Source organism: Anolis sagrei, chromosome 6 (genome assembly GCF_037176765.1).
Source record: "Anolis sagrei isolate rAnoSag1 chromosome 6, rAnoSag1.mat, whole genome shotgun sequence".
Taxonomy (NCBI): Eukaryota; Metazoa; Chordata; class Lepidosauria; order Squamata; family Dactyloidae; genus Anolis; species Anolis sagrei.
Window position 1 is genome coordinate 102,622,420 of NC_090026.1, and position 11,017 is coordinate 102,633,436.

The 11,017-nt window shown below is 41.2% G+C and overlaps 1 protein-coding gene across 2 annotated transcripts; it reads right to left on the minus strand.

Annotated features, from left to right (window-relative positions):
• Positions 1 to 157: 157 nt before the first annotated feature.
• On the minus strand, positions 158 to 10,253 carry GATAD1 (GATA zinc finger domain containing 1). Of its 2 annotated transcripts, XM_060782263.2 has the most exons (5): positions 9,928 to 10,252; positions 5,643 to 5,768; positions 4,186 to 4,245; positions 1,451 to 1,634; positions 158 to 569 (listed from the first exon to the last, which is right to left on the minus strand). In XM_060782263.2, the coding sequence occupies exons 1-5, from the start codon at positions 10,138 to 10,140 to the stop codon at positions 379 to 381; spliced, it is 774 nt and encodes a 257-aa protein (XP_060638246.2). In that variant the 5' UTR covers positions 10,141 to 10,252; the 3' UTR covers positions 158 to 378. The 2 variants fall into 2 exon arrangements, with proteins under 2 accessions (XP_060638246.2, XP_060638247.2); XM_060782264.2 differs by lacking the exon at positions 4,186 to 4,245 and having other exon boundaries at positions 9,928 to 10,253.
• Between the last annotated feature and the right edge of the window lie 764 nt (positions 10,254 to 11,017).

Consider the following 11,017-nt stretch of genomic DNA (forward strand, 5'->3'; position numbering starts at 1 on the left):
GAGAGAGAAATATCATATATTGCAAGCAATGGCTTCCAGGCTCCGCTCCCCGTTATAAACTGAGGGAGGATTTTTCAGCCCATAAAAAGGTCTGAAAAACTCGGCTTCAGGTATATGTGGTACTATATATTTCAATGCAAAGTAAAGGACAAATGCAAAACAGGTAGCTTTTCATTTATTTACACTGATGTATGAGAAGTCACAACAAAGAAGCAAAGAAAGTTCCAACTGGAGGAGGATGGCGTAGGTCTAATATTAACAAAGGCACCCAAAATGTAAATAATAAATAAAATCATCTATAAAGATTAGATAAACAGAAACCACATATTGGCAGTGATTTTAAAACACATACAAAAGGAGTCTCTAAAGCAAGACAGATTACAAGCTGCTGGCAACCGTTTCCTTGATAGAAATAGCTGGAGTAGGTCCTACATGAGTCCAAATATAACCTTTTTCTGGCCTAGTAGGAATTGTAGGGAAAGGAGACGATCGAGATTTGAAATATTCTGAAGGTGCATGACAGACAAATTCTAAGTATTCAATTTTTCTTGGAAGATCTTCTTCTGGTCCTTTAATAAAAATGAAAAAAAAAATAACATTTTAATCTCCAAGCAAAGTTTTGTGGAACATCCAGATGGCCCCTGCCATATTTTACTACAGAGAAAACAGTTTTTTTTCCCTGTCATAAAGTAAGTAAAAAAGCTGTAAAAACTTTTCCTGCTCCTTGGTCCTGCAATCTTCTCCATATGACTAAACATGGGGAAAAACTATCTCATTTGAAATACTTCTTGCTAATGATAAATGCTACAGAGAATGCATTGACAACAGGCAACTAGAATTTTGCTTCCACGAGGAAAAGAGTTTTACTAGTATTTAGCTGGTTTGGCCTCCGTGTTCAAACTACATTAAAACATCAAGCAGAAGACAACTTGGGTTTGCGCTCATAGCCACAGACTACATAATTACTTTTTATTACAATAGAGCAAGGAATGTAGTATATAAGATGTCCAAAAATTATCTTTACAATGTTAGTTCTATATACAATTGGAATTATACAAATAATTTTAGATACCCTGTATATTCAACATACTGCATGCATGTTGTAGTAGCCTGCTTTCCAGGCAAGGATCTGTAGGCTTAAAAATAAGAGGATTTGGATGTATGGAAGGCTTTGTAAATTTCCCACAAGCCACTTAAAGAAAGCACCTGAGAGCACACTGCCAAGATACAATGGCTGCTGTAAAATAAGCCATGCTGATAATGGTTTTCAATATATCTTTTTGCTCAATAAATTATGTCCAAAACGCAAAGCACACAGCATTGTAACACCATTTCCATCTAATACTATGAAATAAAAGCAAATATATGAGTGTAGACATATTCCACATGTTGCACTATACACCATGATTTGCTAGAAGTGAAACCATTTATTTTAGGCCTTGGAACTTACCTATTATGTAAGTTGCAGGGTCAAAACAGTCTTTGGGACTAGCTGTTGTAGGAATGAGCCATGTTAAAGCTGCACTTTTTTCACAGTATTGGTCTTGAATAAACCCTCTAATCTGAGCATAGTATGTTTTACCATCCTGCTCATCAATGACTGAAACAACATCTCCAATCTGATAGTAAACTCCCTAGAAAAGACATAGATCATTAGAGGTTTTGCTTTGTTTTAAAAAAAGTGGAAGCCAAAATTATATTTTTATATTTTACATCAATACAATTTATCATTTCCCCCACCAATCAGAAAATATTTATCTTCTGTGTTTAAAACTCCCCAGAGAGGAGGCTCCATCACACTCTGAGGCTGCATATCCCATTGCTGTGCAGCTTTTACATCAGGAAATTATTCCTAATGTTTAGGTGGAATCTTTTTTCCTGCAATTTGAAACCACTGCTCTGTGTCAGAGTCTCCAGAGCAACAGGCCAAGCCACTAAAAAAACAAAACAAACAAAACAAAAACAAAGACCAACACTTAGCATTACCACAGAGGTAGCAAATAACAGAATATTGTTGTTAGGAAATATCTACCCTCACGCTCCCTAGCTTTGAGGATCCTGTTTAAACTCAGAAGAAAAGAGAAGCAAGACAAAAAGTACAGGTGTCCTGTCTCTGTGGACCTCACCTTGACTACACCACTGGCCTTAACAACAAACAGAAGCAGAATATTATATTAGGAAATTAACTAGAAATTGACTGTGCAATCTTGTGCAGACCTGAGAAACTGTACCAAGAACGGTCTTTACAAAGAGTTATCATATTCTTAAACAACAATGTACAGGTAGCCCCCAAGTTATAAACATCTGACTCATAGGTTGCTGTGAGTTTTCTGGGCTATATGGCCATGTTCCAGGACTATATGGCTATGTTCCAGAAGCATTCTCTCCTGATATTTCACCCACATCTATGGAAGGCATCTTCAGAGGCTTTGAGGTCTGTTGGAAATTAGGCAATTGGGGTTTATATATCTGTGGAATGTCCAGGTAGAAGAAAGAACTCTTGTCTGTTTGAGGCAATTGTGAATGTTGCAATTAGCAAGCTTGATAAGCACTGAATGGCCTTGCAGCTTCAAGGCCTGTCTGGGGAAATCCTTTCTTGAGAGGTGTTAGCTGGCCCTGATTAAAAAAAAAACTCTTCCCTGGAATTCCCCTGTTTTCTGAGTGTCCTTATTTACTGTCCTGATTTTAGAGTTTTTTTTTAATATTGGTAGCCAGACTTTGTCCATGTTCATAGTTGTTAGAGGGGACCAGGAAGCAGCCAGGCCTTGAAGCTGCAAGGTCATTCAATGCTAATCTATCTTGCTAATTACAATATTCACACTTGCCACATATAGACAAGAGTTCTTTCTCTCACCTGGACATTCAACAGATATATAAATCTAATTTGCCTAGTTTCCAACAGACCTCACAACCTCTGAGGGTGCCCGTCATAGATGTGGGTGAAACATCAGGAGAGAATGCTTCTGGAACATGGCCATACACCCCGGACACTCACAGTAATCCAGTGATTCCGATCATGAAAGCCTTTAACAACAACACATTTTACTCATAATTAAGAACAGGTGTGAGACAACAGAAAGTGAGAGAAATCTACCCTTGGGAAGAGAAATTCACTCCTGGAAGAGTGATCATGGGGGAAAAGTGTCACAAGAAATTTAATATGCAGATTTGATAAATGTAGATTTAATATGTGTGGGTATGAATGGAGTTGAATGGAAGATAAATGAGAGCTAATAATTTTGGAATATTAAGTGAAAATGTTAAACCCTTTTTGTCTGTTTGTTAGCCATGTAATTGAGAATTCAATGTAGTTGCATTGAATTTGTATGTCTGTATGTCCAATGTCATTCTTTGTGTAAAAGCATAAAAGATCAGTAAAAGTACCGATACACCCTCTCACACTGGAAATTGCAATAAAAAGAACCTATACTTTGAAGTCATTGAAAAGTTATTCATGAGAAAGGTGTCTCCACTGAAGCTTTATCACCAATTTGTTTCCAGAGCAAGGCATTTTTTTCAAAATCCAATTGTCACAGGGACAGAAAGTGAGATGAAATCTGAACAGGGGCTCAGACAGCAGAACAAACACCACATGGGTGTTAACCCTCCTTTATGCTATCCAAAGGTATATCTATCTATCAATTTGGCTAAAGTTACACTTAAAAATGCACCTGTTTCGGCTTACATCCAATTCAAGTTAAGAACAAATCTACAGAACCTATCTTGTTTATCACTTGGGGACTGCAAATACAAGAAAAAACAAACCACTGTAAAGATACTTAGATTTGTATTAAATATACCCATTGAGTCTACTGGACATACTATTTTTAAAATATTTTCTTAGCAATTACTGTATAACCACTGCAGACTTCAATTTGCTTAAGTGAACAGAAGGCACTTCTAAAGGCCACCACCATTCAAGGGAGTGGGGAGGTAGCTCTCAGGAGCAGCTTTTATGGGATTTGCAGAGGACTACATCAGGAAGAAGGCAGGACTGCCCCAATTAATATGTCTGTCCATAGTTTTAAACCTCCTTAACATGTTATAAAATTTGTGGAAACACACTTTGGACAGATACTTTACTTAGAAGTTCTGTTGACTTTTGAAACACATCCACAGATAACATCATATTAAGAAGTTACAAAACTCGGGGGTGGGGGTGGGGGAGGAATTTCAAAGTCGTACCTTATAGAAGATAGACTCTGCTGTAATTATGGTGGCTACAGACTCTGGAGCTTTGATGGGCTAAAAAAAAGTTCTAATGATTAAAACGAACAAGCCATGTCTCAGTGTCAAAAAATTAAATACAACACAACTTCTTAATATGGGTGCATAAGCAAAATAGATCTAGAAAATTACTAATGTAGAATCTTTGGACCACTATATATGAAATTATTAAAGCAATAATCATCAATACTTTCAATACGAGAAAATTATAATAAAAGGATACCTAATGAGTATGTTGAATGCTTTAATCATGAAGCATTTCAAACTCAGCAATGTACAGAATGTTAAATTACCATATAAACTCAAGTATAAGTCAATTTTTTCAGCCCTTTTTAGGTTGAAAAAGCCCCCCTCAGCTTATATTGGAGTCGAGATTATTTATTATTTTACTCTTCTTCTTTTTCTTCTTCTTCTTCTTCTTCTTCTTATTATTATTTCTATCAAATTATTTTACTCTATTATTATTATTACATTTACATTATTTTACTCTTTATCATTTTATTACATTTATTATTTTACTGTATTTATTATTATTACATTTATTATTTTAGTCTATTATTACTATTACATTTATTATTTAGTCTATTATTGTGATTACATTTATTATTTTTCTCTATTTTTATTATTACATTTATTATTTTAGTCTATTATTACTGTTATTATTACAGTTCCATTATTTTACCCTTTTATTATTATTACATTTATTATTTTACTCTATTATTATTGGAAGGATACGTAAGCACATTTACATTGAAGAAGGCTAGAATAATCTTTAATCAGAGTTGGACAGTCTTATCTTAAATTACAGTTTTATGTAAATATTCAAAAACATTTAACCTACTAATGCCTCAATTAATGTAATTTTACTGGTATCTATTTTTATTTTGAAATTTACCAGTAGATGCTGCATTTCCCACCCTCGGCTTATACTCGAGTCAATACATTTTCCCAGTATTCTGTTGCAAAATTAGTCGCCTCAGCTTATATTTGGATCAGCTTATTCTTGAGTATATACGGTAACTTCATGAAGTAATGTCTATATTCATATACACCAGATGCTCTTCTTCTTCCACAGGAAAGGAATACCAGTGTAGGAAACATATCAGAAGGAATATGTATACACTGACTTCACTTTTATTGTGCATAAAATTAGCCACCATGCTTCGATCATAAGTATAAGCTCTTCTGTATTTGTTATATGACCCAATATTCATCTGGCATTAACAAATGCTGAGCAGTACTACTTATTTATTTGAAACATTTATATTGCACCCTTCTCACCCCGAAGGGGACTCGGAACAGAGTACAAATGGCAAACATTCAATGCCGGGACATGAATTCATTATATGAATACATATACTTTAAAAACATTTATCTCAGCATTAAAGTAGTAGTAAGAATCATAATCACCTTACATTTTTCAACTTAAAAATATGCCTTCTTCCTTTTCCTTTAGTAGATACTTTCTTTTCGGCCGCAGGGGCAGACTTGTATTTGGTGTTCCTTAATCGAGCAGATCTTCTGTGAATTTCTTGCTTACTCTGTAATGACCCAAAAATTAGAGACTTGGAGAGAATGCTTCTAGAACATGGACATATAGCCCGAACAAAAAAAAATACAATTCAGTGATTCTGGACAAGAAAGCCTTAGATATTATTATTATTGGCCAAAATATGGTAATAGTATGATAGCTGGGTCCATTAAATCTGAGGGTTATGGAGATGCCGCATTCCTCCTTCAGGGGCGCTTTTTGCACAAGAGAGACTTAGCTAATGTAAGCCAGGCCAGAGACAGATAAAATAGAAGGAATGTAAGAATTCTTTAATGGTGAAACCCTAACCCTTACCCTGAACACTACCGTAAGCCTAAGCCTAACCCCTTACCCAAACCCTTACCATAATGCTAACCCAAACCCTAAACCTTACCCTAAATCTATCTTTCTCAGCCCTGGGCCAACTTGGACAGTCCAGGTGTTTTGGACTCCAACTCCCGCCATTCCTAACAGCCTCAGGCCCTTTCCTTTTCTAAGCCTTGCCCTAACTCTTACCCTAACCCTAGGCAAACCCTTACCGTAACTTTTCTAAACCTCACCCTAACCCTAAAACTTACCCTAGGCAAACCCTTACCCTAACACGCTGCTATGGTACTACTCTCTTTAGTTGCTATGGCAACATAGTGAGGAATCCTAGGATTTATCCCAGTTTATCCCAGGCCTGGGCAAACTTTGGCCATCCAGGTGTTTTGGACCCCAACTCCCACCATTCCTAACAGCCTCAGGCCCTTTTCTTTTCTAAATCTTACCCTAATCCTAACCTTTACCCTAACCGTAACCCTAACCCTTGCCCTAACCCTTACCATCCCCTTCTTTCTATCCTTCCTTCGCTCTCCCTGCTCTCACTTCGCCCCCCCCTTCCCTTATTCACAGCCGCCTTAGCGGCATCTCCGTAATATTCAGAGCTTCTGGACCCAGCTATCACACTAACACCCCCAAACTCTCCACCTGGGCAGCTGGGACAGTGACAGCCTTGTTGGTGATAGTATGATAGCTGGGTCTGGAAGCTCCGAGTGTTACGGAGGGAGATGCCGCAAAGGTGGCTGTGAATAAGGGAAGGAAGGGGTGGAGTAAGAGCAGGGGGAGTGAAAGAAGGATAGAAAAGAGGGGACGCTTAGGGTCAGGGTTACGATTAGAGTAAGGGTTACGGTTAGGGTGTGGTTTAGGTTTTGGGTATGGGGTTAGGCTTAGGTTTACGGTATGATTCAGGGTAGTAGTATGAAAGCTGGGTCTGGAAGCTCTGAGCGTTACGCTGTTTCCACTTCGCAGAACGGAACACAAATATTATAAAAGGAATGTAAGAGCTCTTTAATGGTAAAACCCTAACCCTTACCCGAACCTTAACCCTAAACCTTACCCTATGCCTAACCATTAACCCTAATCCTAACCCAAACCCTATACCCTGTCCTATGCCTTTCACTATTGGTTGTTACTTCCCGGTGGATGTCAGGTGTTGCAATACCTGCTAAACAGTATAATTTCTCCAGTGGTGTAGGGCGCAGACACCCTGTGATGGTGCAACCAATAGTGAAAGGACCAAGGCAGTGACATCTCCAGCTCATCCCCTGGAAGGCGCTGAACAGACTGCACTATGGCATCACGAGATGCAGAGTCAACCTCAAGAATGGGGGCTACAAAGTGGAATCCACGACGTGCGAGTGTGGAGAAGAGCAAACCACTGACCACCTGCTGCAATGCAACCTGAACCCTGCTACATGCACAATGGAGGACCTTCTTGCAGCAACACCAGAGGCACTCCAAGTGGCCAGATACTGGTTAAAGGACATTTAATCAACTACTAAGCTTGCAAACGTTGTGTTTTGTTTGTTTGTTTGTTTAAAAATGCAATGCAACTGTTTGGTCTGCCCCTGACACGATATTTATTACTTATTTATTTATTTACTTTATTTGTATACCGCTCTTCTCAGCCCTTAGGCAACTCAGAGGGGTTTACAACAATTTAGGTATACACAATACAAAATCATTAAGCATTTAAAAGCAATAGCATCACAAATCATTAAACATCAATATCAATACATCACTACATCAATATAACAAATCCATCAGGTCTCATCAATGAAATCAGAATCCAAACTCGTTATCCGATATTCCGTGTTCCGATAATCAGTCAATCAATCACACTGCTTAGTCGAATGCCTGTTCAAACAGCCAGGTGTTTACTTTCCTCCGGAACGCCAGCAAGGAGAGGGTCAATCTAATATCTGCAGGAAGGGCGTTCCACAGCCGAGGGGCCACCACTGAGAAGGCCCTGTCTCTCGTCCCCGCCAGGCGTGCTTGTGAAGCCGGCGGAATTGAGAGCAGGGCCTCCCCAGACGATTTTAATGTCCTAACTGGTTCATAGGAGGAGACGCGTTTGGACAGGTAGGTCAGGCCAGAACCGTTTAGGACTTTAAAGGCTAAAGCCAGCACTTTGAATTGTGCCCAGTAGCAAATTTGACAGCCAGTGGAGCTGGTGCAGCAGTGGAGTGGTGTGCTCCCTGAGTGCCGCTCCTGTTAGCATCCTGGCTGCTGATCGTTGGACCATTTGGAGCTTCCGAGCAGTCTTCAGAGGCAACCCCACATAGAGAGCGCTGCAGTAGTCTAAACGGGATGTGACTAGAGCATGGACTACCGTGGCCAAGTCAGGCTTCCCAAGGTACGGGCGCAGCTGGCGCACTAGTTTTAACTGTGCGAATGCTCCCCTGGTCACCGCTAGATAGATAAAATAACTCTATGATAAAATAACCATTAACCCTAATCCTAACCCAAACCCTAAACCAGTGGTTCTCAACCTTCCTAATGCCACGACCCCTTCATACACTTCCTCGTTTTGTGGTGACCCCCCAACCATAAAATTATTTTCATTACTACTTCATAACTATCGTTTTCTGGCTGTTATGAATAGTAATGCAAATATGGTTTTGCATTTTATGTAATTTATTTTTTGATTATCTGTTGTGTTTTTTGTGTTTATATTGTGTTTACTGTATTGATGGATGTGGCCTTATCTAAGCCGCCCCGAGTCCTCTTGGGGGGATGGAGGCGGGGTATAAATAAAGATGATGATGATGATGATGATTATTATTATTATTATCTGATATGCAGGATGTATTTTCATACACTGGACCAAATTTGGCACAAATACCCAATACACCCAAATTTGAATACTGGTGGGATTGGGGGAGGGTACTGATTTTGTCCTGTGGGAGTTGTAATAGCTGGGATTTATAGTTCACCTACAATCAAAGAACATTCTGAACTCCACTAACGATGGAATTGAATCAAACTTGGCACACAGAACTCCCATGACCAACAGAAAATACTGGAAGAGTTTGGTGGGCATTGACCTTGAGTTTTGGGAGTTGTAGTTCACCTACATCCAGAGAGCACTGTGGACGCAAACAATGATGGATCTGGACCAAACTTGGCATGAGTTTTCAATATGCCCAAATGTGGGGTTTCAATACAAACACAAAACAATCTATGCGTAATGTCAAAGTGTATTATCAAGAAAACATATAATATTCTATTTACCAAAATCCCCAGTACATAGCTCAATTCAGTGGTACACAGAAATCAAAAGGAGCAACCGCTCTCAAACGTAACAGTTCTGGGTTTGGATAGGGATTCCACTGTATATAGGCTTCAGGGATACATTCAATGAGAAAAGTCATATAAACAAAGTAAGCATTGAGTCATGAGGCTATATGTAAACTGAAGACAATAATGAGGATGAAGCGCCACTCTCAAAACAATCTTCATGGAGAAGATCCAACTCAAGTCCAGTGAAAAATGGAGCACTGCTTCTCAAAATAAGTCTTCAAAGAAAAGTCCCAGTGGCATTCAACCCCCAGGTTGAGAAACACTGCCCTAAACCATATCCTAACCTTCCCCTCCTTTCACCAAATGCAACTACGAAGTATATTCTCCCTTTCCCTTATTCACAACCGCACTTGCGGAATTTGCGTAACGCTCGGAGCTTCCGGACCCAGCTATCATACTATCACCCCCACACTCTCCACCTGGGCAGCTGGGAGAGGGACAACCTTGCTTTCCGAGGTCTCAAGGGATGGAAATATTGGGTGCTCTTGGGCCCCACCTCAAATCCCCCAAGGCTTTCCTCCAGGGCGATGCTCAGCTCAGCTCACCTTCCCCGCTCCTCCTCCTCCTCCCCCGTTGCTCTGCTGCGCGGCCGCGGAGGTGGAGGCGTAGGCCGCGGCGCCTCCCCCTCCTCCAGGCCCGGGAGGTCCGGCGCGGCCGGTGCAGCTGTGGCAGAGGATCTCCCCCTGCCCGCCCTTCCGCCACATGGACGAGGAGGTGGTGCGGCACACGCTGCAGGTCGGCTTCAGGCCCAGCGGCATCTTCAGGCCCTTGTTTTCCTTCTCTCCTTCCTTCCTTCCTTTCCTCCGGGGCTCGACTTCGCGCGCGGGCCGGAAGCAGCGCCTGCTGACTGAGGAGAAGGAGCGCGGCGACGCCCCCTGTCGGCCGCACCGAGAACTGCACCCTTGGGCCCCGCCCCCCTCCTCCCTGGCCTTCTAGTCAGGAAAGGCCACACCACTAGTGCCCAGGCCCAAAGGCCCGCCCTCACACCAACAAAACATCAAGGATTCAATAGAGAGATTCATTAGATAGATCAGCTCTGGGCCAACTCCAACTCCCACCATTCCTAACAGCCTCAGCGCCTTTCCTTTTCCCCCCTCAGCTGCATAAGGAGCCTGAGGCTGTTAGGAATTATGCTACTCTCTTTAGTTGCTATGGCAACCTTGTGAGGAATCCTAGGGTTTATCCCAGGCCTGGGCCAACCTGGGCCCTAATGTTTTGGACTCCAACTCTCACCATTCCTAACAGCCTCAGGCCCCTTCCTTTCCCCCCTCAGCCACTTAAGCGGCTGAGGGGGGAAAGGAAAGGGCCTGAGGCTGTTAGGAATGGTGGGAGTTGGAGTCCAAAACACCTGGAAGGCCCAAGTTGGCCCAGAGCTGAGAAAGATAGATTTAAGCGGCTGAGGGGGGAAAGGAAAGGGCGTGAGGCTGTTAGGAATGATGGGAGTTGGAGTCCAAAGCACCTGGAGGGCCAAAGTTGGTCCAAGACTGAGAAAGATAGATTTAAGCAGCTGAGGGGGGAAAGGAAGAGGTGTGAGGCTGTTAGGAAAGATGGGAGTTGGAGTCCAAAACACCTGTAATGCCCAAGTTGGCCCAGGGTTGATAAAGATAGATTTAAGCGGCTGAGGGGGAAAAGGAA

What these genes read in the sequence shown, in the direction of transcription:
- GATAD1 (XM_060782263.2), bottom strand. Translation starts at nt 10,140, where the DNA reads ATGCCGCTGGGCCTGAAGCCGACCTGCAGCGTGTGCCGCACCACCTCC. An exon ending in ATATTTTTAAGTTGAAAAAT is followed by an intron (nt 4,246 to 5,642) that starts GTAAGGTGATTA and finishes ACTTTTTTTTAG; the next exon opens with CCCATCAAAGCTCCAGAGTC. An exon ending in CCCTGCAACTTACATAATAG is followed by an intron (nt 570 to 1,450) that starts GTAAGTTCCAAG and finishes TTTTTATTAAAG; the next exon opens with GACCAGAAGAAGATCTTCCA.